This window comes from Neolamprologus multifasciatus, chromosome 15 (assembly GCF_963576455.1).
Source record: "Neolamprologus multifasciatus chromosome 15, fNeoMul1.2, whole genome shotgun sequence".
Lineage (NCBI taxonomy): Eukaryota > Metazoa > Chordata > Actinopteri > Cichliformes > Cichlidae > Neolamprologus > Neolamprologus multifasciatus.
In genome coordinates, this window is record NC_140453.1 from 18,234,000 (window position 1) to 18,261,210 (window position 27,211).

The following is a 27,211-nucleotide window of genomic DNA, read 5'->3' on the forward strand; positions in this document are numbered from 1 at the left end:
TTGGGTAATCGCCAGTGTACCTATGTTCTTACACCTGCTCCTAGCAGGAAAATGCACCGTGTCAAAAAGCTCAGATCATCTCACACTGGTTTCTTAAGCATGACGGTGAGATAACTTTACTCATATGGTCTCTACAATCCCTTTATCTCAATCCAGTACAGCACCTTTGGGATATAGTGAAGCAGGTGATTCACATCATGGATGTGCAGCTGGCAAATCTGCAGAGACTCAAGATGCAATGAAACAGTCCTGATCTATATAATAATAATCTAAAAGAACAGCAATTCATTTTACTGCTGGACCTAAGCTAATTATGTACATTTAGGATGAAGGGAGAGCTTATGAAATGTGAAGGAAATTATTCATAGTGTAACTTTAACCTAAACGTTTGCAGTCCCACCGTGTTTATATGCATATTTGTCTCGCTTTTATAGATCATTTCCTTTTTGCCTACATTGTGTAAAAGCAAATTTGAAGGATTATCAAAATGCCTACAGTTGGATCCAGCACTGATTGTAATAAAGCTTTAATAGTAAGCAGTGCACAGCGTATAAATACAGCTTCTCCTCACAGCAGCTTGGCACAAAGGACTCAAAGTGAATGAAGTGAACCCTTGCATAGAGAAGAGAGAGAATGCATGAAAAGAAAACAAACTAATAACGAGCATATCAAAACATGGGTCATCCCAGTATTTCCCTAGATTTGGAAGCATTTCAAACTAAATGACAAAAATATGCATTTCATTAAATTCTAATATATGAGAGGAGCTCCAGACTCTCCCTGTCTCATTGTGTCTCTGCTCACAAAGAAATCTCTCTGTGATTTTGGAGCAAAATATGAGAGTTATTGCAAGGATAGAGGAAGTATTCCAGTGCAGAACTCTCTAAATCCGTATGTCAGATGTTTTATTATTAAAACTCAGCCCACTCTTTGCGGTTCTCAGAGGCTCAAAGATCGAGCGGAAGAGAGAGACGGGACAGGCTGGAGTCATTCATAATGCCAAATACAACAAACAGTCATCTTAACTGATTATCTACAGGACAGAGTTATATGAAAATACAATCACTAAAAAATTTACATCAATGAAATACCTTCTTCTTGAAGTATATTACATTTCAGAATAGTTTGGCCCTTTTTCTTCTTATTCCATCGAGCTCAGAAAGAGGCAGACAGGAAATGTGGGAAGAGTGCAGGGATGAGTTTCCTGACTTTATGGACATTCCTGAAACATTTCACCGCAAGACTACAAAATATCAAGCAGTAAAATTCCAGCAGGTTGGGTTTTATTATCTCAGTCGTGGCAAGAAGTCCCAGCTATACAAGTTAGCCGTGTAACAGAAATTTCAGATGCAATGCTACAGCTGCAAGTGTAGTCTATATATTCTTTATTATTATACAAATATCTTGTTTCCACCAGCACTGCTGTCCCCAAAGTTGGAAACAATAAAATGATTACAGGAGGGCCAACCACAAAACATTCACACATGAGTTTCAGATGGAGCCTGAAGATTGTGTTCGCCGTGATTTTCTGTTTTCTTGCAGTGGAAATAACTCCAGCTCTCATTATGTAACAGCTGGTTCTGAACCTGTCAAAATTGAGGCTGCTTCCCAGGAGAAATCAGCTGTGTCAATCGGGCACTGTGTCAGTGGAAATCAGGTCAAAGAGGAAAAAGGAGGAGTTCATTCCTTAGTGTGAATTTTGATTTTGAGTCGATCCCACATACATTAAATGTATAGTAATCTGATCTAGTAATTGGCTGCCTCATGGGGGTGGCTGTAGCTCAGGTGGCAGAGCGGATCAGCCACTAACCAGAAGGTCGGTGGTTCAATCCCAGGCTGCTCCAGTCTGCATGCCAAATATCCTTGGGCAAGATACTAACCCCATGTTGCTCTCCGATGCATCCATCGGAGTGTGAATGTGTATGAATGTTAGCTACTTAGCACTTAAGTTTAGAAGTGCTTGTGTGATTGGGTGAATGAATTAGCTGTATAAAGCGATTTGAGTGCTCGGACAGAGTAGAAAAGCGCTATATAAGAACCAGTCCATTTACCATTCATGGTGTTAGGAAATTGCCCTTTTTATGTACTATAATTTCAACAACAATTAAAAAAATAAATCTTTCTTTACTTTATTCATGTATCATTTGTCAGTCGTTCAGTAACGTGGTTTTAGCAACGCTTCTGTGTTAAAAGATGAATGTCATTCTTTGCTTTCATTATCTTTGTATGCATTATTATTAAATACGTTTTGATATTCTGTGCAGAGTAATAAGTAATATAATAACAAAAACATTATTATCGCACATCTACTATGACAGTCTGCTGTCTCTGAGGGTCCACAGGTTTATAATTGCTTGAAGAAAAAAATGTAATGGCCAGAAACAGGAACCAAACACAGACCCTCTGTTTAAGATGTTGAACAACTTTTTTATTTGTGTAGGTTTTTTTGTCCCGTCCATTTATCTTGGACATCTTCTCACTCAGTGTTTTGTTGTTGATGTTGTTGTTGAAACTGAAAAAAAAAAACTAGATAAAAAAGCAAAAACTCTGTCGCTTCATTTACTTTGTGGTATTTTCCGTCATGCTCGACAAAAACTCCAAGGCTTGTGACTTTTTGGCATCAGATGGGTTTTAATAAAAAGACTTCCTTTTTCATACACTGGATAAATTCCAGACTTTAGAAAAGAGCATGTCATGCAGAACTAGTCAAAATGTAAGACATTGTCTCAAGATGTGAGACTCGGGGACAAGGAACAAAGATGTAGTGCAGTCCCACATAAAGAGGGACATCTGGTCACCCTATGCGAGGGTGATGGTCTAAACCACTAGACTGTCAACTGAGAGACTGCAGTTTGGCTCCTGCGTGACAGTGTTGTGTTTTGCACTTTGTTTTAAATCACTGAAACCATTAACAAACATCATCAACTCTGCACACTGAAAAATGGCACTAAAGGGTGCCAAGTACATTTAAATATGATATGAAGCATCCATATATGAATATACCACAACCAGTACCGTACATCAGGACACAAATGCCAAAGGGCACCTTTGGAGTAACCATGAGACACCAGAAGTTTTAACAAAGCAGCAGTATTTTACACCCTGTGAATGAAAACAGCCTCTAACTCCCTGCAGACTTTGTGGCTCTATATTCACCTGGGACATTTGCTGAAAGTGCTACAGCTGTCGTTCCTCTTAGGAGGACAGTCTCATCAAGGTTATTTCTCTTTACATCTGTTTGTGGTTTAGTTTTTGTGGTTGCAGCAGCCACAGCTAAGATGAAATGCACACCTGCAGGTAGAGAAAATCTTAATGTGGTTTTAAAGCAATCAATTCTAAAGAAAAAAAAACCTCTTCTGATTCAAGTCTTACACTGAAGTTGTGTCACGTAGAGTGCATCCAAAGGTTGTAGTAAAAAGAAAAAACGGTCAGCAATGACCTGAAAGCAGTTAGGATGGTGTAACATCAATAATTTTATGCATTTTAAGTTCTGATTGTTTGTTTGGAAAAGGTGATTAAAAAAAAACACACAAGGACTAAATTATTTACCTCAAAATCTGCACAGGAAGATTGCAGAAAGTGTTCTGACCTTGGAGGAATGGATAGGACTACAGTTGAGTATGTGTGTGTATGTCTGTGTGTGTTGTCAGTGTCTGCACTGCAACGTAGCTGTGTTTTTAAAGGCCTAATGTTTCCTGACATCCCACAGTTAAAGTATCATAGAGGCAGAATGATCGCCCCTGGCTAACGGGAAAAAGACTGCCTGGGGCCTTTCGCTCTGGGCAAGAGTGTGTGCATGTGTGAGTGTAAGTCAGTGTGTGTGTGTGTGTGTGTGTGTGTGTGTGTGTGTGTGTGTGTGTGTGTGTGTGTGTGTGTGTGTGTGTGTGTGTGTGTGTGTGTGGTGAAAAGGCCTTTCAACATGCAATATTCTCTGTGTCATCAGCTTAAACAGCTAAACAGGGTGTTCAAGGGAGAGAAGAGGAGGAAGACTGGAGGAGGGAGAGCAGAACAGGAAGGAAAGCTCTCACAGCCGACGCACAGCATTATAGTCCGGCTCTGCGTCGGACTCCTCATTTAATGAAGGAGGAAATGAAGACAAGGGATGAAGGGAGAAGAAGAAAGAGGTGGTAAAATCCTTGAGTTAAGTCGACTCTTATGATCTCATGATGCTTTCTTCTATATTTCCTCTCCACGCTGCCTGCAAAGTACGCTGCAATCTCCATTAGCAGCGATGCCGAGAGAAAGAAAGAGAAGCAGCTGTGTTCAACCCGTTTGTTGTCGCCATAATCAAGCAGATTTATAACTTTCAGTGGTAAATTATTCAAGTGTTTAAGGCTCAGAAGTTTGAGCAAATTGCTGCCCCCCTTCCTCCTTTCTTAAGTGCAGGAGGCAGAGTGTTAATGATGTGCACTGCCAGGCCTGAAACTACTGTGGGCCTGGACTTGAGGTTTGATCTTCTCTTTTTAGCATTCTTATATTTTCCCCTTTAGTGTTTTTAAGTGCTGGGATCTTCTGCTAATGTAAGAAGAAAAAAAAAGCAATTAACATTGAATCCAGCTGGTGTTGTGTAAGAGATTCTTACAATGCAATTAGTGCTAAAGAATCTGCCTTTTAATGTTTTGTCAATGTAGGTAAAAGCTGCCAGCGTGTCTAATAGATACACAAAGCAATACCTAACAGATATGTTATTAGGACAATGCTGCGGCGGTTTTTGGCCTGTAGCTGCCAGCAGTGAGAGAGGAAGGGAGGGTCAGGATACAGTAGTGTATAATGGTGTCTAGTGTGAGTCCACACAACAGATGAAGTCATTTCACACTCGTCTGTGAATGAAATGAGAGCCCGGCGATACCATCTCCCCTCGCACTCACTCTCTGCCAGCTAAGCTTTTGATCTTCCCAAGCGGCGCTGAAATGATCTTCTGTCCGAGTTTTTTACAGCGAATCAGTGCCGGACAATTCTCTCCCTCTGTCCCCATTTTCTGTCTCGTTCTGAAAAGCCGCCGAGCCACAAGTTCAAAGCTGGAGCCCAGATGAGATGAGCACCACTCGCAAGGAATTACATTAGTGCCTGCCTGTCCCATGTGCTGGCACGCAATACATCAGAAAGAGAAGAGAATATTTCATGACTTGAAGATGGCCTTATGGTTTTGTAAAGGGCTGACAGAGTGTTATTGCAAGACGTAAATTCCTGTGGCATTAACCTGCATCTGTGTCAATTGGAGTCTGAGTGCGAGGGAGAGCAAATAACGATTTGTGCAGATGATCGCAGGGAAACATATAGATGTGATCCAAATAACTCAAGCACTAAAGGTGCAAATGACACATTTTAATTGGCTATATTTTATTTATAAGCTGTATATTAAAGATGGACGTGGCCACCATGCCATTACACATTAGTTAGTCCTGTCTTGACGCCTTGAGCTAAGCAGTTTGGCTGTCGTGTACCTGATGCTTTGAATCTGCAGATATCAGGGGAAGGGTGGCCTGCACTAAGAAATCAAGGGCCATTGTATCCTCATACATAAACACTTCCCAATCACAAGGTAGACTGGCTTGCCCTAAAGCAAATCCTCCTTTCTACCTTTCAGGTGGACCATCATTTACAAAATGAGCATAATGTTGTATTAAAGAGGATCTCTTGTGCTCATTTACACGAGTTTCTTGTTAGACTCTACTGGAGTAGCTTTGCATTATTCACATTTTAAGTTCCTTGCTTTGATGAAGCCCCTCAATTCATCTTTTGTGTAAAACAAGATGCCAGCTCCTCACCCTTAAAGCCAGCGTGACTCTGATTGGCTGCCCCTTCTAAACAAAAGGTTGGAACAGAAAGTGGGTGGGATATTTGTGCTCACATCCAGAGCTGTGTGACCGTATTAAAAATGTGCTCTCTTTGAAATTATGCAAAACCAAGAAGTCTAACTTTGGTCATCATTAATATGAGGACCCACTATTGTAACACAGACAAAAATAGGGAAAATATAACAGGATATATTAAATTAGTTTTCCCATATATTTCCATGCAGTCGGACTTCTATATTTGCAACCAACGAAGTCAACCCCTGCCGCGTATATAAAGGAATACAGTTTTAATACAGCACCAGAGTCCAGTGGAGTTTCATGATGTAAACTGCCTCAAAATTCAAACCTCTTCCTGCATGTGTCTTTGGTGAGAGCCAGCCAGACTGACTGTCTGTTACACTAGCTTGAGATTTACTTACAGAAAAATGTAACGTTCAGTCTTATTCTCTGTATGAAAGTTTATAAACAGATTTTAGAACTGTCAAATTGTTTGGATAGTACTGCATCTTTTAAATCAACTTCATATACAATTATACAAAGTCTGTGGGTTACGACAGAGTAAAGTGCTTTGACAGAAAAGAGCCAAACAGGAAGTTACAACAGACATGAGGCCTCAATTGTGATGCGACAGAATTTAAAGTAGCCATTATATTCAAAATACTAGGGTAAAAGCAAACCAAAGATGTTGATAATAGCACCTCTCTGCATTACAAAACCCTGTGTCAAATTGATGGATGTTTACAGTGGGCAGTTTGAGGTATAATTTTCTAAATTATAGTTTGGCCTTTATGGTTGCTTTTCACCGCTGTCGGATTCGTTATAAGCACTCCTGCTGCCTCCTCAGATCGACGTCATAATGATGGACAAAACTGACTATGCACTGGATTGTGCCATTAAATGTAGAGGTTAGTGAATCACTGTAAACTTTAACATCCTAAAAAAGTACAAAAATACATACAAGCTGGTATGTGTCAACATGTCAAAGCAGACAAACACATTTACACCCTCATCTTTTCCTCTCACCCACACACACATACACACACTTCCTGTATTCACATGGAGTGAAAGCAACATGCAGGGAAGGAGAGTTGAGCCATGAATCATGACTATTATCATTAGGTTAAGCACCAACCAACCCCAAAGGCAGTGAAAGCCTCTGTGGAGAAACGGCACTCTAAATGAGCCTGATTATTATTATTGTCCTCCAAATGAGAGTGATTAGTATTGATGTCTAAATGAGCACTGAGGTTATTATTGCCATGATTATTATTATCATTATTATTATTATTTTTATTATTATTATGGTGGTGCTGTTATGAGGAGCAGGCTCGCTCATCCTCACTTCATTCACTTTTAATTCCACAGGCTGCCTCTTTTACCGACAGCAGCAGCACTACATGGCGGCTGTGACACGCGCACGCATGCGCACACAAAAAGAAGAAAAATCTGCTAAAAGCACGCTGAACAGTAATGCATATTTGTTTACATTCAAGGCATATATGCAAACAAACTGCAGTCATAGGTAGACATGTAATATTGAGTCGTGCTGACAGTCTGACATGCATATCTAAATGCAAATGCAGACCCTCAAAAGGCACACATATGCACAAATAAAGACTAAAATGAATCTGCACTAACCTGAAGGAAGGCCACATGCGGCGATGCTTCAGTGTCTGATGGAACAGATGGTTGCAATTGCTTTTGCTCCCTGCAACAAAATAAATAAATTATCATTGCATGTGGACAGATTACAGATCGAAGGAGCCAGCGTCCCGTATGTTAATTCAGTTAACGTGATCGACGTGAGGGGCCCATCATCCCTACCGTGTTGTTTCTGGAGCTAATCGTTGCTGCTATTCTGTAAGTAAATATGGCTGCTGTGGTCCGTTTCAGTACTTTCAATACACTGTTGTGCTGTACTGTTACTAAAACATTACAATGATGGGAACAGTCATTCAGATTTAGATTTTTTCTTTCTTTTAAAGATCCAGAGGATGTTTGGCGTTGATAGCAGGCTTTAGGTTTAAAATTTGTCAATGTGCGCGTGTGTGTGTGTGTGTGTGTGTGTGTGTGTGTTGTGTGTTGTGTGTTGTGTGTGTGTGTGTGTGTGTGTGTGTGTGTGTGTGTGTGTGTGTGTGTGTGTGTCAGGAAGGCTGTCAGATCACTTTGCTGATTGGCCAATGTGACAGGCATTAAAAAGAGCCGTGGGAAGGTAAAAGGAGGAGGCGGGCTGCTCAGCTGTCAATCACTGCCAGTCACCAGTACAGCTCAGCTCGCAAAGTGTCACCTGGGCCTACACACACAAATGCGTGCACAGACACACAACCTTTTAAAGCCCACATGTACTGACATAATCCATAAATCTCTGTGCATATATTCCCAAACACACAAAAGCACATTCACATGACAAAAAAAACCAACAACTTTGCACTGCTTTGCACACATTTTGATTGGCTCTATCATGTACACACACACACGTGCACGTATAGTCGTCATTCTTAACACAGACAGGCATTCAGTTTGACAGAGTAATTATGACGTCCCACTCTGGTGCAGCCCTGGGCTGAAAGGTGAGAGTTATCGATCCCACACAGGAGGAAATTTATCAATGTCCAACCGCTCAGGTCTGACAGGAACCCAATCCACTTAGAGCGCAACGTTCAAACTGTTCAGGTCTGCTCAAAAAACACACCTCTGCCCACCTCAGTGGAGGGGCAGCCAGCCAGGATGAAGGTCCCCTTATGGGTTAGAGGGTGACATCTGATCACCAAAGTGTTTTTTTTTCTCCCGCTGCTTAATCTTTTTCTTCTGGCAGTTAACAAATTGAAAATAATCCTGAATGACTTAGAAAATATTCCAAGTAAAACGTGATATTTGTCATTGAGATCTGGTAAATTTAAATAAAATTTGAGAAGAAGTAGCATACAATCCTGTTTACTTTGGATGGATTGAGTGCATGCTTCTGTTAGAAACTGCAGTGGAAAGTGTCAGAAATACTCCAAATATGTTTTTTTAAAGTGGCTTACAAAGACCTTATGGATATGCATTTAGCAATTGTGTACTGTGTCTTCAAAATAAAAGTCTTTCTAGACCTTCTAACTTTCTTACACTGTTTGAAGGGTAGTCAGGTAGTCAGCTACGTGAAATTAAACTAGTAGTTTAACTACATTTAGCATTATCATACAAGGGCTTCAGTTCCATTGGTATTTGTGTAGTAATTTAATTAGTTTAGTTACTCTTTTGTAGTTAACTGCTGAAACTACAAACAGCTTTCCACTATGAAAGGAAAAGGATGATTCCTACTTCTTCCTACTTCTACTTGTAGGTTAGTGAGATATATAGGTTATGGTATTTTGGGGGAGTTTTATAAAGGACTTCTAAAAGAGCTCTTTTTACAGTAACCTCAAATAAACCTTTTTTAAGTTGTGTGAGTCTACATTTTATTATTTCCATATCACATGCACATTTTCAGGTTTATCTTTTTTCCCAGGCTATTTTTCCAAATTAATATTTGTTTGTCATCTAGCTCTTTTCCTGTCATTAGCATGTTGTAAGTGTCCCACCATGCTGCAGCTTTTTGGCATTTTTTAGTATTTGCTAGGAGACAAAATTCATGAAGAGGCACCTTCCTGCAATACCAAGCCAATGAAGAGCCATGAATTGCTTTCCCCTCCAGTTGTGCACCGTCTTGAGAGTTAATTTTATTGCTTTAGATTTTGGGGGGGGCTATTCCTGCTGTGTTATATATCCACATATTATCATCTTATTTTTTAGCTTAGTTTTCAGTGAGCACCTTACATTTAACTTATAACATTCGTATCACAAGAAATGAATGTTTTGAAATAAAGGTTAAGTGAAAGCTGCCTCGATCACATTGAGCACCACAGTTTTAATTGAATGAATATGAGATCATTTGTTTCCTCTTACTATGCTGCCCACAGTCTGAGCTCTGGGTCTGTTGTGTCTTGTGTTGCAGTAAAAGCTTGTCTCAAAAATATTTAGACTGCTTTCAGAAACTCCCTGAACTCTCATGTCGGTTGGAGTCAAGAACGTTTATCTTTGACTGACAGATGAAGGCATTAGACCCTGACTTGCAGCAGCTTGAGAAGATTTTTATCAAGACTGTAACTACATACTGGATTCCTCACCACAGGAAGTCTCACTAATATTTTATTACTACGACTGTAAAACATGGAACTACAGAGCAAATGTAAGATGCAAGATCCAGGTTATTTAATGATGATGCCCCCCAAAAATTTTAAGACAACAACCCAATGCAAAATAATACTTCAGCTTACTTTGTCCAAAACTAACAAATGACAAATGAACACATAAAAGAAAATATAATTACAAATAAATATAATCGTTATTAGGATTTTTTTATTTTGCATTATTACAACCACAACGGACAAGACCAGGGCACAGAAAAGAGAAAAAGAAAGAAAGGGAAGTTGGGGAGAAAGTTAACAGAAAGAGAGTTATGAGAGTTATGTTATGTTTCGAAAACATTTACACACCTGGTTTATCATATTCTTTCAGGCAGATTTCCCAGTCTGTGGAATGTCTTCAGGTATCTTCATATTGGTGTTTAAGTCTGGTCTTTGGCTCAGGAACAAACAGAAATGTAGATGTTTGTGTTAGTGTCATGCTGAGATACTTGCCCATACATGCTAAAAAGCATCCCATAACATGATGCTACCACCCTCATGCTTCACTATAGCAACCTTACAGTTTGGAGCAGATTGGTAACCTATCCAAAAAGTGCACTATGACTCTCACCATTTAACAGCACTGTAATGCTCTATGGAAAATTGTGACTTTAACACATAATCCACTAGAAAACCTTGAAAACAATTACAGTTAATGTCTGTTTTTAGTAGTAATTACAAATCTGTGATACGCAGATACACCTGGCTTGGTTATTTTTTGTTTTATGTGCTGTATGCATGCAGATAAGATGAACTATACTTTCAAACCACGTCACAAAGGAATCAAGATGGGCTATTTATTTCCTTGAAACCATTTTAGCAATTTTCTGGATAATAAAGAAGCAGATTGTTCCCTCCATTTATAGTCGTTCGGTCAATATTTCTGTCAGAAGACTGCTTTCAAAATGAGATTGTCATGAGAAAGGCCCATTGACTAAAAAAATCGTAGTGAAAAGTATATCCATTAGAGAAATGTGTGTGTGTAATTGTGTGTTTTAAAGTTTTGATCTTGCACACTACGACGGAAACTTGTGTGTGTATGTGTGTGTCCATGTGTGTTATTTGTCTTTTCACTCATTGACTCAACCGTCATAGCTGCAGAGAACCTGTGGACATCTGCCCGAAGCCTGAGGTGATGTCCAGGCCTTCATTTTTCTCAGACAATGAGTGGAATCATTTCCCCTCGCCCAGACCTCTCCATCATTATTGACAGAGAATTATTGATCAAGACCTCAGCCGGTAAATTACAACCTATTAGTCAAACCCTTTTGCCCAGATCTGAAAAAAACAAAGAGCAAGCGGGTTGATTGAGTGAGATTATGGAGAAGTTTGATGGTCTGCAAGCCAGTTTATACTGCTGACTGGTGTTATATATTCTGGATATTCCTGTTTAGGAGATTTATTTGTTGAATGCAGATTAACCAGCAGACAAATACAAACTGGCCCAGCCCATTCCTCAAGGTGCTGCTGCCGCTGAATCAAAATTAGTTCAAGGAAGTCGAGGTTCCAGGTGAAATCTACAACACTAAAGTTAGAGAGCACACCAGCCTCACTTAATTTTTTTCTTCTTCTTCTTCTTCTTCTTCTTTTTTTTTTTTTTTTTTTGATGTTTTGCCTCAGGCCAATTCTACTAAAGAGAAGTAATTTGGCTTATCTTATCCCAGAGACCTAGCAGCTGCTTTTTATTCTTTTTTGTGAGGTCTTTTTTCTCATTTAGTCCAACAAAGATTGTCCTCATAGATTGACCTTCTCTGTGCCTGCAGGCCGTTGCCCTCATGCCAGTAACTAGATAACACACTCTATCAGAGATTTGAGAAAATCATTGGGAAAGCAGTGGGGCTGATAGTGGCATCAATCCTAACCTGACACCAGGCTGGGTCAACCATTTATCTCTCCACACCGCCTCTGGTCACAACAGCGGCCATCTTGCTCTGCTACATCCTTCTTTAATAACCTTGGCCATGTCTCTTTACAGACTGAGAGGATAAGGCGTAGCGGCACTCCTAGTGCCTTGTCTGATCGCCGCCGCTTTGTTTGCATTTAAAGCCGCCGAAAATCACATTCAAACAAATTCACCGTGTACATTTCAGATCGACAAGATTCTCCAGTACAAGCGCTCCAACGAGCAGACAAGCAAACACGCACGCGCACGCACAAGAAAGACGCATCTAACAAGAGGGCCAAAGCTCACAAACTCGTTAGCATAGCAGTTAATGGTGACTCCGCTGTCATTAATTCCCCACGGTGTTTGACTTAAATGCTTCTATATTGGTGAAGTGAGTGCTTCCCAGAGGCCTCCTAGAGCTGAGATCATTGTTTTTCACTTATTAACAATGAACTTATGATCAGAGCGCCACAAGGCTCCTAAAAATGCCCGATAGGATCATTACAGTCCCTGTGTGTGTACCTATGTGTGTGTGTGTTTGATGCCAATGAGGCCGGCAGAGCAGCAGTGTGTCCGAGGCTCATCTTGGTGCTCTGTGGCGCAGCCAGGATGAGTGGGGAGGTTAAATGGGGCGTCATCAATCTCAATGAAGTGCAATTATTTTCTCACTTATTAATCATTGCCGGCTAATAGCTAGTGGCAAAGCGGAGCCAACCATTTGTCAAACTTAGCAGATTTCTGTAATTTTGTTTCCCCGTTTCCCTCTAATGTTTGTGTAGACTTTGGCAGATATCTATGGAGGGCTGCAATAAGTCTGTGCCTCCAAGTATCTATCTCCTACCTGCACTGCAGAACTAACCAAACTTCTCGCTGTTTCTCCATGTGAGTGATTCTCTCTATTTCAGAGCTGAGTGACTATTTCATGGTCTGTGGCAGAGCAGAATGAAAAGCTTTATTTGCAGGGCGCAGCGTGGACACCCTATTGATGGTTAACTACACTCTCATCCTTACAAACTTCACTCATTACGCCACACTGTATGTTGTTTGTTTCTTGTTCCGCTATAATATATGAAAGTCTTTACACTTAATTAGATGTTGCATGCATTCTGAAACATTTTCCATGCTGAGAAATAGCACAGCCCTATGGCAATCTCAAATGTAACTTGACATTTATAAGAAAGGTCATTATGTGCATTTTTATCTGGCAACTCCTAATTTAAAAGTGACTTAATACTAGGTTGAAAAGCATTGTTTTACTGCACTCTCTGGTTGCACCTCTGACTATATCTACTGATGTCACGGCATACTGGCACACCCCTAAAGTGCTTTTGCATCACTGCACAGAATCAAGAAGCTGCTTTAATCATTGCATTATGATTGGTTATATAACCAGGACCTGCCCAACAAGTACTCCAACTCAGGTTTTTGAAACAACATTGAGTGCCCACACGTTACCAAAGGTGCAGGCTCAAAGTCTTATTGATTAGGTTTTTGACAAGATTTTTGTTTTATTGAATATATTTACAACCTTTTACATCCCTGTATCCTGAAACATGTTAAAGAGCCCTGAATACCTCGTTTCCATCAACAGGAGCTGGTCCTTATGCTGATACTGGTGCTGGCCAGCTCTGTCTTGGTGCCTTTTAAGAATCAGCCAAAATTTTGAGAAGATGGGTAGAAAATAATGAAAGCAAACAGAATTGAATGGGTTCCATTTGTCATGATTCCTGAGTTTTGTACCTCAGTTCTGAATGTATGTAGTAGGCGTTTCCTGGTTAGTTTCTTTATGATTATATTCTGAGCTCAGTCTTTAGGATTTATAGTCTTCAGTTTTGGCTATTTTTTAAATCCATTTTCTGCTACTTTTGCTTGTAGTTTTCCCCTATGTCAAGTTTGCGTCGTGCTGCGTTTGTGTCAGTGTCCTATCTCTGTTTTTTGTTGCTTCCTGTTTTACTTGCTTTACTTTGTCCTCAGTTTTAATTCTTGTTTTTTATTTCCCTTGATTTCCAGCCATGTCTCATTACCCTGCTGTGTCCACTACCATGATTACCTCAGTGTACACACACACATATATAGATAGATAGATAGATAGATAGATAGATAGATAGATAGATAGATAGATAGATAGATAGATAGATAGATAGATAGATAGATAGATAGATAGATAGATAGATAGATAGATCTGCATCCACCCATAACTGAATTGTTGCAATGTTTTTCCCATAACTGCTGGATTCCCAGGTTCCAGCTTTCACCCTTAATAATCACTGCATATTGTACATGTTATTATTTATATATTAGGAGCTTCCCATTTTCTGTGCGAAGGTGGTGTTGAACTGGCTCTCACCAAACAGCAGAAAGACGATGTCATCTTAGTGTAACATGTAAGAGCTTAAGAGGAACATATTTCACTCCAGAGCTCATAGAAGGCAAAATAAAGCCAAATGCAAGAACATCTTCACAAGACAGCGTTATTCTGTTTGCTGATATTAATCAATTTTGATTAATTAATTGATTAATCAATTAATCAATTGCTGTTTTAATCAATTTTAAATCATTGTTTTTGTTTCTAATATATCCGTAAAGCACTTTGAATCACCTTGTTGTTGAATTGTGCTATACAAATAAACTTGCCTTGCCTTGATATACACAAATGCTGTAAAGTGATAAGATGTTTGTGGGTCTTCAAGTAGCCATAAAATCCTTTTTAAAAGCTCTTAAAGGGAAACTTTCTCTTCAGCTTGAGTCAAGTCAAATATATTATATAAAATATAGGGTATAAGTCAACTACTTCACTTCTCAGTAGTTAAAGGCCTTTAAAATCTAATCAATCAACTTCACTTTGCCTTAGATGAAAATGCACTTTTGTAGGATTATTTCTGGTGAGAGCTTTGTGTATTTATATTTTTGGTCTGTCACTTCTCACAGATCTAAGGTGGGAATGGTTGTGTTGGAAACATGTGATGTCACATATTTTCTTAAGCCAATCAGAATTTAACAGTATAGCAAAAAATGAAATTGGTATATGATGACAGCTGCAGGGCTTGTTGTATTGTGTTGCCAGGGAAACCCTACTGTGTGTCACAGCTGAGTGGATAACACAAATGTTTCTTTGAAGGACATATTGCAACTCTTAACTATTAACATTTACTAAGTTGTGGTTATTGATTCAATAAATTACATTTTAAACAAATAACAAGACTTCAAACCAAATTTTATCAGATAAATTAAGCTAATTCAGAGGTACCTAGAATATCCATGTGATAAAAGGCATAATGTCAATTTACTCCCAGCAAATTCTAATTTTGGATAACTAAATAACTTGAGTACTTTGACTTTGATTTCTCTACATTTCAATGAATCTTCCTGGTTAAATAAAGGCAATAAAGGTGAGACAGGGTATAAAATCAGCTGTCTAAAATGTTGTTTAATGGTAAGTTACTCATCATCCTTTTTACACACTATATAATACATGATTGAAGACTACAGGCAATATGAAAAAAGCAATTACCTTCACCAGTGTGAGCTAAAAATTGCTTATGAATGTGTAATAATTAGTTTTAATTCTTTCATATGATAGGAGACATTTAGCATAGTGGCACATTACATTAGCTCTGTGTTGAAGATAGGTCCTACAGAAATTATTGCTATGTCTAACTGCTGGGTATCAAGTCCTTTTCCAGAATGGACTTGTTAATTTCAGCTTAGTTGTCATTGTTTAGAAAAAAGCATACGTAGTTTTTCTTTTGCAGTGTTTTGTTGCTATTTTAGTCTATTTTTTATTAATGAGATAAAGGCTGACATCTATCTGCAAGCATTTGTTTTATGTTTTATTAGACGACATGTACTTAAAGTTATCAGTGAAGTATGTAGCTTTATGTGAATTCATTGGTAGGAGAGGGAAGAGGTATACAAACAAGAACTAATTCAATAAAAAATACATTTTCACTGTATTCAATTGTGTGTAATTTGCCTCAGTGATGTAACCTCGACATTCATTCCATTTGATTCCAGTGTGACTGAGAGACGCGGTGATGGATAAATGGCTGGTGTGATCTGTAATTCGCCCCCAGCTAAACGATGAAGAGCAGACAGATGTGTTTAAAGAAATCACACAGCCCTGTGGATGTGTTTGGTTTGGCAGCATTGTCACTAAAACCCTGCTGAGTGAAACTTCAACCACGGTCAATGTGAGACATCTAGTGGCAGAAAAGGAAAAGTACACTTTTTTGTTTTGTTTTTGTTTTTTTTTTGTTTACCGTCATTTAAACAGACTCTTCCCTGAAGACTAACAATGTAATGTAACCTGTTTGCCCTGAGCAGCAGAGAGCTCTGTGCCTTTTCTGGCGGTATTTAATTAGTCACAGCAGCTCTAAAAGTTATAATAGCAGAATTTGTATTGTTTTAAATGCAGAAATGTTGGCGTCATTTGACAGTCAAAGTGTGTAATTGTAAAACTACAATTACTGTTCCTTCCTGGACTTTTTTTTCCTGTCATTTATGCTGTGCTAAAGCTACAACAGCCTATAGGCAAAACAAGAGCACAATGGCAAAAAAAAAGGATTCACTGCGTCTCTTTCCCATTATCTTCTTTTACTTTTGGTAACAGCACTGAATATTTCCACTGGGAGCCTTTTTCATGTCTGCCTTCACTCCTCTAATAATATCATTGTCATGGTACTACATTAGCCCCTTCTCCAGTGATAAAATGTTAAAATAAAAATCATTAAAGCTCAGTGATTTAGGACTCATCTCACCTTGAAATAGCCCTGCAGGAAATTCATGTCTTCAAATAAAGTGAAGACGAATTTCGCCCAAGATAAGTATGCTCTTTCCTTTTTTAAAAGCAATGGCTATGTTTTGTGTATTTGTTAACCCTTTGTCACATACGTATAAATACTGTATGTTCATATTTGTTCCTCATGTTCTGACAAACAATTTTTGTTTGGGGTCATCATTGATTTCAGCATCTTATTCAACTTCTTTCAGCTGCTGCCTTCAGGAGTTACCGCAGTTATCATCTCCCTCCATTTCACTCTATCACTACCAACCCTTTCGTGTCACACCAACCCTCCATCCAAGGTATTTAAAATCATCCTCCTTCACCTTACCTCACATCTTGACTGCTACACTTGTCTCCCTCTCATTCACACACATGTAATCTGTCTTGCTTCTTCTGATTTTCATTCCTCTTCTCTTTAAAACATACCTCTAACTCTCTAGGATCTCTTCCACCTACTTCTTACAGGTTATAAGACATAATAGTCCACAGAGACTCCTGATTACTTCATCTGTCAACATAACACAAGTCTTTCTTGACTAATTTACTACTGACAAAATTATGCACTTTCTCTTTCTAGAGGTCATAAATATCTGCTATATATTTGTTAATAAAGAATAAAAATATTTTATGGCACAAGTATAAAATGCAGGCTATTCATATGTATTCACATGTACTGTAATATCAAGTGCTTACCACAAGAGGGCCTCCTTGAAACATAAATGGATGACACTTCCACGTCTGAACAGCAGACCACCCACCCGGATAGTTTCATTGTAAACTAATTCAATCACTACTAATAATAGTCACTTCTAGCGTTTGTCCAGAGGAATTACAAAATCACATGGTCATGTGCTCAGACTTTTACCTGTTTCACAGCCACTTTTTCACCGTGGGGCCTAATCCATGCGGGTCAGAAGATTAATGTGCAAAACCGATGCAATTAGTTTGCAGGATTATGAAATACTTCCAACTCACAGCTCCGACAAAAACAATGTAGTCATTACGGAGATTGGTGTCCTAAATGGGTGTTTTTGTTCTAGATTGCCATCTCTAATTCCCCATTTTCATCATTTTCGGGAAAAGCTGATAAATAAATCACCTATTCATTTTTACCTTCGCTCCAGATGACTCACAGAGACGTTTGGGTGGTTGTGTTTGTTTTTTGTTTTTCGAAGGGACTCCTCCCTTTCTGAAGCACACAACTCCACATATGGTCACGGTGTCCCCGCCCCACTAACCCAGGCTCCGAGTATCGTCTCTCCGCCCAGAGCGTGAGTCTGACCTCGAAGATAACAGTGGAAACTGGGCAGGGTCTGTCTACACATGAAGGCACCTTGACTGCGTGCGCGGTGTGCTTTCTCTTTTCAGCGCTGAGAACCCGTTGCGCTGATCGGAGGATTTAAAGTGAGCTTAAGTTGGACTCGGTGTGACATTTGTGGATCCCGTGGGCGTTGCTGCACTAACAGTGGCTGTGTTGCTCAACTTTGAGAAGTATGTGAATTTGTTGCGACGGCTGAGACGGAATGCGCGGATTTGGTGGCTTTTCCTCCTGTGTTTTCTCTTCGGATATCGTCGTGACTTCGGTCCGCCTGCAGCCACTATTCGCGTGTTTTGTAAGCGTGCAATCAACGGCAGTCATGCAGCATGATGTGGAGCTGCACCTCTGCTCCTAACAGACTGTTTACCTGTGTAGAAGGAGCAGAGTTGCACGTCGTGCCTTTGCAGAAGCTCCATGGGTAACCGCCGTGCGTAACGCTGGCTCTCCATGGAGGACTGGTGGAGAAGCCACTCATCGAAATCCCCACTTTAAAAAGACACTTGAAGAAAGATGAATCAAGACCAGGACGGGATCTCTTTAGCGGTACCTTCCTTTGGTGCTGGCCCCGGCAGAGAGAACCTCAGCGGGGAAAATACAAGCGTCAACAGCAGTGGTGGTGTTGGTGGTGCCTGTGGAATCCCCGCAGCCGGGACTTTTGGCATGATTCCGGGGCTGGAGGTGGGGGACTTAGCCCGATCTCCGGGAGCTGCTCCTTGGACACCGGAGGGTTGCTGTCCACCGGAAAGTCTTGCAAAAGCAGGCCGGTGACAGTGGCCTATGTGGTGAACGGAGAGGCCAGCCAACAGAATAATCATGAGAGCATGGCCCTGCAGTGTCTGAAGGACGCTTGCGATTCTGTGGGCAGCAAGCTAGAGACAGTGAACTTTGGTAAACTGGATTTCGGGGAGACCGCCGTGCTGGACAGGTTCTACAACGCAGGTGAGTCAAGTGAAGAAAGGCTTATAAATCTTTCCACATCCACCCACAACAACCTTCCCGAACCGCCCTCAGCAAGTGAGAAGACAAACATTTTATAAAAGTGATTATTACGAGACCTCCTAGATGAGGTCATTTTTAGCCTTAATGGCAGCCTGTTAGGATTTTAGATCAATTCTCTAAATTGATTTTTAGGCTTAATCTTTGCTCTCCATTATAATGATTAAGCCACAGTGGACCTCACTAAAGCTCAGTGACCCAGGAATGCCATTTAATTCATGAAAGAGTAGCACAAGAACCTCTCCCCTAAATTCCTTTCATGGGCTCGAAAATCACGTTTACTGCATCACCTCTGTTGTTGGAAACTATGCCTGCAGGACAAGTTGCTCTGGACTCCCTAAATACATCCCATTGCTCTGCATGTCATGGCTTGATGTTGCTTCCTTTAGATCACAGTGGTATGTATAGTTAAATGAACAAAGCTGGAACTCATTGAACAATAGTTGCTGAGAAGTTGTATCATTTGCTCCACTAATGTGGGGATTATTGCTAGAGTTCCCCCTCCTATGGCTAGTTTCCCCTCTTCCATTGTGGGGTTCGGCATTGTGCTTCAGTGTCACAGTTTGAGCCACAAGCCTGGTCTTTCCACTGGAATCTGCTAACAGAGAAGCAAACTTGAATCCCTTGATAGAAAGCACTTTCCATCTCTAATTCATGTTGTATATGTAGCAGTTGGCTCTAAATACTACTGGAAAGGTTTGGTTAGGTCATGAAAAACTCAACTATAATGCACTTGGCTGATCTCTCTGTTTGAGAGCCAGAAACAGCAGCCAGTGTTTGCATTTCATTAAGATTGTATCAGTACGTGTTCAGCAGATATTGTAAATATAAAACAGTGTGACACGTCAAAGCCTTTCAAACAGTGGCATCTCTGCAAATGATGCTAATTTTGTTTTGGGTTTTTCTTTTTTTTTTGTTTTTGAGGGGGGTTACTGTCAAACTCTGGTAGCCTAAGGACACAATCATTGCTTGACTCGTTATTAATATAGTAAAAGGATTTTACCTGACAGGAGCTATAAAAAGATCAACATATATAAAAGTCAATATGCAGTATGCAGGTTTTTTTCCTTATTATAAAAGACCTAGAAAATTCCTAAAAAAATATCTGTTTATTAATGGTAATTGTATCAGTGTTAACAGTAACAAAACTAAGATTAAGTCACTGGGTAAAAAACTATATATATATTTTTTAAAACAAAAGCATCAATTCTAAAGTCACAGTGGTTAGCAGTCACTAATTAAAGGTCCATCTATTTTCTTAACCACTCATCCAGCTAAGCTCACAGGGAGCTGGAGCCAATCCCGGCTGACATTTGGCGAGAGGCGGGTAACTGGCCAGGTCACAATTCCACTCCCATTTGTACTTAAATCCACACCTATGACCAGTTTAGACCCAACAAGTTCCCAACCAGTTCAACCCAACAATAATATGTTTGCACTGTAGAAGGACACGCCAAGCTAAGGGAGAGTGTGTTAAACAATGCGCTACCCAGCCGCCTCACAAATCTTAGCAACAACTGTCAAAAAGTAATGAAAATCAGGACACAAGGTCAGCAACCCCACAAAGGTGCTTATGAACATATTATAATTGTGCAAAATTTAGAGTTAAAATGTAACAAATTCTTAATACTATGCAAAAAGTAGCATAGAAAAAGTATATGTAATAACATTTTTATCCAACTATAGCAATGTAGAGATTATAAACTGATTATAGATAGAGCTGAATTAACCATATTTAGTTGCACTAACAGCACTTATATTGCCAACATCAGAGCCTACTAGTGAAGACAGACAGGTGTATTGTTTGTTCCATGCTCGACATGCTTCTTGCTTATCATATTATTGGCTGTACAAACACATCATGTTCCCAGTGTTTTGTTTGGTCTTTTTCCTCTGAGCTACCGTGGAATTTTCTCATAATACACAGGGGAGGGCTGTGGCATTTTCCCAGACACACATTGCTATATCTGTTCACTCACACACCACTTCTTCATTATCCTCCTGCAGATGAAAGACCGGAAACAAAAAACTTGAGTGAGCTTGTTGGTTTCTGTCATTTGTCTGCTTCTGATACAATGAAAAGCTGTTCCTGACTGTCCTTACATGTCCTCCCCGCATGATGCTGTGGACAAAGAGGGTATTTGGCTGAAAGATGGCAGAGCCTGATTGTGAAACCCTCAGGACATGAAACACAGGAAGTGTAGATGCAAAAGTTTGGCAACAGTGATAGCTAACCGTATCTTATCACTGGGAATTTTGGTCACTACAGCCCAGTTATTCATGGAGTCAGAATTCAGATTTGAAGTCAGATTTGTGTAGCTGTGCCTATCTTACTCACACCACTGATCACATGATATTAACCAACATAAGTGGGTGGAGGGAAAAAAAACACGAGTAAGATGTGAATAGATTACATATGTACCTCTCAGTGTTTTCAAAATTCAGATACTTACTGTATGTGTGGAATTTGTCACGGAACTATACAAGATTATAGTGGTCCTTGTTCTGCTCTACATACGCAGTAATTTCACAGCAGATCTCCAAAGCAGAGCAAGGCCATTTGCAGTGCAAGAAAGTGGAGTTGGAGTGCATCCAACTGTGTGACAGAAGCCTCTCTGGAGAAGCAACTAATTAATATTGAGTTCAACCTGGCCAGCGAGTAGGGGTGGGGGGAAAAATCGATACTGTGTAGTATCGTGATATTTTGTTTGCTAATAATGTATCGATACAGGGACAGCAGAAATCGATATTTTGTTACAAAAAAGGTTTTGTGCTCTGACTTCAGAGCATGTTGATCCTTTTTCGGAGCAAGAATCCTGACATTCCTTCACTGTCCAAATGTGTTTAACTTTTTTTTGGCAGCAATAAACATGACAGTTTACTTATTTTAATTTAAGACATGTTTTATTTTAATTAAGTTTAAAACTTTTTTATTTAATGTAAAATTATGTTTTGTTTTAATTTACTTTCAAATTCTTCAGTTGCTGAATGGGCTGCATAGTGTCATTAAATTGCATAGTTCAGAATAGCTATAATTGTACCAGATGGTTGCATTCAGTTAAGTTGGACTAGACTGTAATACAAACCATTCAGTTTGTCAACAATAAAACTGAAATGAGAGACTGAGTGCAAGACTTTGATATTAGATAAAATGAATAGTGATAAAGTTTACCTTTATGTAGAGAATCTGAATATCTGAAAAATTGCAATAATATCGTATCGTGCGTTAAGTATTGTGATAATATCGTATCGTGGGATGTATGGTGATTCCCACCTCTACCAGCGAGCCAGTCTGTAGGTAAAACACAGGAGGGAAGGGCCAAGGTTGGTTTGCCAGCAGTGATCGGACCTTTAAAATAATAGAGAGCACGTTGTCTGCTAGTAAACTGATTACAGATTACGTTGTTTTCTCAGTTGGGTACAAAAATAAACATAAAAAAAAATTCCAAATACACATGTGAAATCTTACAAACTAACATCTGTGTAGAAAACGCTGAATTACATTTCAGTAAATCATTTGTATTATGTGTCATATTTCTTTATAAGATGTCCATTTTGAGAGTGTGAAATTAAGCAGCGAATGTCATTTAATCCAAAATAAAAAAAAAATACAGCATGTTAGCAGATAATTGGGCACAAGTAACTAATAATTACAGAAAGGACAAAATCAGAGAAGTAAAATGTGAAGCAAAAATTCATACTTCATCATCCTGCTGATTTTGATATACACACAACTTTTATTATTATAACTATCGCAAAAAAGAAGCAGGTATCCCCTAACTGCCATGTTTCTCATCCCACTGCCTCTCCTGAGTAGCTATGCTGTAGATGGGTGGATATGAGTTTTCATTTGAATGGTTTTAGAATTTAGACCATTAATTCTATCTAAACAAATGTGCACATTTCTGTCAGCTAATTGAGGCTGTTGAAAATTGAATAACTTATAACTTATATAACAGTCTTTATCAACTGTATCTTTTTTATGTTTTCTCAGTTCCCGGTTGTTGTTTTTAAATATATGCTTTCCCTTAGCCCATGAGGTAATCTTCATCTGTCCTTTTGACAGGATGTGGTATATCAGACTTCAGGGAATGTGTTTCCTTTATTTATTTATTTATTGCGATTAGCCTGATTCTCAGTCCCCAGTCTGGAGTACCAGCCTCAGTGATGGCCCATGTTATACTTGAGACACAAAGTCATCAGGATTCAGTGCTTGAGTTGTTTGTCTCTTGATATCTTTGGCAGAGGCTGAAGTGAAAGAAGCTTTAGCTAAGGACTCTGAGGCTGCTCACCCTGAGACAAGAGTTTTCTGTTTCAGAAGGTAGTTCAACTTAAACTCTGAGTCAGTCAAACTGGGTGACAAACTCTAAGAATGCCACTTGCTCGCTGGTAGGTTTTCTTCTGTTTCTCTCTGACTCTTCCTCTCGTACCGGAACCATCTGCTGATACTCCGATTCATTTCTTCATAAAGTCGCTATCAAAGCTCAGAGTGAAGCAAATTATTCAACAGGAGTTTCCATTTTTACAAACACTGAAACGTCGGTTAGATGTTTCACCATTCTATGCAAACTACACGACTGCTTTTATAATCAATAAGTACAGAGACAGCGATCATATTGCAAATTAATTATGAGAATCCTGTAGCACTTATAGTCTCCATGTTTCTGACTCATTTGCTGTGTTGTAATCAGTCACACTGATGGAAAAATGACTGTCACAGTTGGACCTTGGCGGTGATGTGAATATCTGCGTAAAGTTGAAGCTGAAATGACTAAAAACAAAACTAAATGTATTTAAAGTTACTTTTTAATGCTGGCTTCAGATGTTCTGACTGTGAGTAAAATAGTTTCAGATTCAGTCATTAAATTATGTCAAACAACAAATTCAAAATCTGAACTTGGACATGTTTTCTATTGAAAATCGCCTAAATCAGTCTCACAAACAGATCAAACCAAAAATATCTGTAAAAGATCAGCAAACATTCTTGATTTAAAATCTTTCAACCTTCTAAAACAATGCTAAATATCTAAATTTATGAGACCTGAGTCTAATAAACATTATTATTATTAAAAGCTGAGACATTCCTTATAACGTGTTTGTAAAGATTTATATCGGTAAGTCATTCATTAAAAAATGTGAGATTTGTAATATTAGGCTGCCAGGAACTGAGTAAAACACCTCTGCCACAGCTATAAGAGAGGCATTATCTATGAGTGATGGCTCATATTACATCAAATTAGAAATGGTTAAATTGGGGAACATTAAAGCAGAGGTTTTCTGTAAATCTCATTAAGCATTTTTATCTGGTAATGGCAGAAATAATGAAATTCTTTATGAGAAATCAGGTTTAAACTTCCCTGGATTACTGAGAAAATGCAGTGGCCGTAGACTGCTGCAAAAACAGTTTTTATTTAATAAAGACTGACTTGCGGGTGGATCGTCTATTGCTATCTGGGTAACAAATATCACATGTCCATCACTAAACTGTGCCTCTGTTTCTCCATATCTCCAGTTTCAGTCACATACCTTTTCTGTGTGTCAAATTACACCTGAATTATTAGATTTAATAATTAAATGACAAAATGAGGATTTCAGTTTCATCCAATAAAAAAATCAAATTGAGTAAAAGACTATCACAGACAATATAAATAAATTATATATTTTATATCAAATTCTTACTCATGTATAACGTTGGCAGAGTGGCCCAAGATGATTAAAAGTCCCATTTTTCAAATAAAAATCGCAGCCCATGCTGACACGTGTTCATATTCCTCGGTCCACTGGAATAAAATGAAGTCGCTGCTCTTTATTTACCTGTTGCCATGGTGATTCATAGTATCTGAGCTTCATGGATGATGGCTTTCTTTCTCTACTCCACAGCACGATGCTAAACTCTGATCATACTGTTTTGGAATCAGAAACTCGGTTTATGTTTTAACTCAGAGTTTGTTTGAGCAGCGACTGCGTGGCAGCAGTACGACAACGGATTGATGCGTCCTGTTTCGAAACACTTTTACAGTGTTGAAAGTGCAGCAGTTAATACTGTAGTATTTGGCTAGGGATCAGATGGCGCACAGCTGTTTTGTGTGTTTGTGTGTTGGGTCATAGCTGTGGTATGCAGAGCTTTATCCCTCTTGTTGATCATTACACTAAACCACTGTGTCATTTATAGGGTGCACATTGAATTTGTGAACAATTCCTGAGCACTTTAAAAGCTGCTCTACCTGAACCTGAGTGTTTGCTTACCACTCCATTACACACACACACACACACACACACACACACACACTCAGCCAACGCAGATCTAGCTCACAAATTGTTTTCATGCTGCCCAGTTTACAATGTAGTAGTATTGAGAAGAGGAGTATATAATGGAGCACCAAGGTGAATGAGGTGGAAAAAGAACAGAAAGTACCTTAGCATCTACAAATTATAGACTTTCTGTAAAAGGTAGACATAACTACATTTGGATGAGAAGGTGGAATACTAAGTTATACAGTTAACATGAGGTAGTATTGTTAGCATTCATAAACTGTGTAACTGCTTCTTCCTTTTCTGTTGGCTGCTCCATTTAGGGGTCACCACAACAAATCGCCGGCCTCCATTTCACCCTGTCTGTCACACCAACTCTCTGCATGTCCTCCTTTAGTCCATCCATGAATATTTTCTGTGGTCTTCTTCTTTTCCTCTTGCCTGGCAGCTCCATTTCCAACATCCTTTGTCCAGTATATCCACTATCCCTCCTCTGCACATGTTCAACCGCTCTCTAACTTTGTCCCTCTGATGGACTCATTTCTAATCTTGTCCATCCTGGTCACTTCCAATGAAAATCCTAACATCTACTTGCAAATTAGTCCAAGTTAAAATATATATATATATATATATATATATATATTAGGGGTGCAACGATACACAAAATTCACGGTTCGGTTCGGTTCGATACTTTGGTGTCACGGTTCGATATTTTTTCGATACAAAAAAAATGTTCATGCCTTTTTATTAATTTGTCATTTATTAAATTTTCACGGCACATTCTGCACCACATCTCTGTGCGTTCATCATTTGTTTGAAGCCAGCTCACCTCCTGCAACCACTTTTCAGAGAATACGCGCTTCTTTTGTGGTTCGGACTCCTTCTGACATTTCTTTGGAGGTGGAGGAACATCACAGTAACTGCTTAAAGGAGCTTCTTCGACATCTTTAAGAGTTCTAAACAAATGTCTGTCCTCCTGAAAATCTTATGTACGCAAACACGCGTTGCAACTTCTTATCTTGTGCGGGTTTTTATTTTGACAGCGAATGCGCACCTGCGGACCACTTATGTGCAGCCCTGGTTATTTAGCTCGTCATATTGCAGCCACAGAAATTCTTTTGTCCATGAAACCATAAAGCTGCACTTTCTTTTTTCCTTATAGTCTGATTTGTCATAACCTTTCCGTTTTGTGGTAAGCTTTTCTTTGGCTGTCACTTCTTCACGCTGACCTGTCTTATTTGGCTCAGCAGAACTAAAATATATATCCTGCTGCTTTTACACACGCACTAACATAACGCTCAGCGATTCTCTGCGCGATCAACCTCTCACATGTTTAAGCTGCGGGAGATTTCACTTGTCATGTTTGCATAGTAAGCTAACGATTGATAAGACGATGTCAGAGGAATTGGTGCGCAAATTATCATCACTCACCAATCAGTACTGTCGCTCTCTATACACAGTTCACGCGATTGCAAAGTGAAAGCAAAAAACAAGCGCAAATTCAAACGCGATTTCAGTATGTCACATATTGACAGTGGCCGATGCCAATGACATAATTACCCAGCTACATTTCCAAAAGAATGCAAAAGCATTGACATATATTTTTCCTTCCTAGGATAGGCCGACGGGCAGGGCAGAGATAGATTTTGGTAGCCCGACTGGAAAAAAGCCCCGTCGGGCTAGCGATTTTGCGAGCCCTGTATCTGATTGAGGAATCACTCATCTTTGGAAAAGAGAGTTTATTATGGAGAAATGTCTCTTTCCAAAATAAAAGCTATACTATACGCTTCTTCTGGGCTATATTCTCAGCAGCATATTAAACATATCAGGTCCCCATAAGGAGAATCGTGTGCTAACGGCTGTCTAAATGACTCGGGTAAAGTTTGTAGCATGCTGCTTGTTGTTTTTCTCTGCTTCCACTTGTCTTTGCACTAGGATGATGTCGGAGTAAATGTGCAGTCATATTGGTTG

At 39.3% G+C, this 27,211-nt stretch overlaps 1 protein-coding gene and 1 long non-coding RNA gene across 2 annotated transcripts in view; one reads left to right on the plus strand and one right to left on the minus strand.

The window, feature by feature from the left end:
* The window catches only part of LOC146501901 (uncharacterized), a 33,328-nt gene extending 15,508 nt beyond the window's left edge, over window positions 1-17,820 (minus strand). The window contains exons 1-2 of the long non-coding RNA XR_014869290.1: window positions 10,316-17,820; window positions 7,437-7,506 (exon numbers count right to left, since the gene is read on the minus strand). This is a non-coding gene — a long non-coding RNA (uncharacterized LOC146501901). The remainder of the gene's footprint in view (window positions 1-7,436; window positions 7,507-10,315) is intronic.
* Window positions 17,821-17,968: 148 nt separating this feature from the next.
* Window positions 17,969-27,211, plus strand: part of map3k5 (mitogen-activated protein kinase kinase kinase 5) — a 93,425-nt gene continuing 84,182 nt past the window's right edge. Inside the window, 2 exon segments of the mRNA XM_085132425.1 lie at window positions 17,969-18,641; window positions 18,644-18,931. Of these exon segments, the coding sequence (XP_084988551.1) occupies window positions 18,503-18,641; window positions 18,644-18,931 (427 nt within the window). The 5' untranslated portion in view covers window positions 17,969-18,502.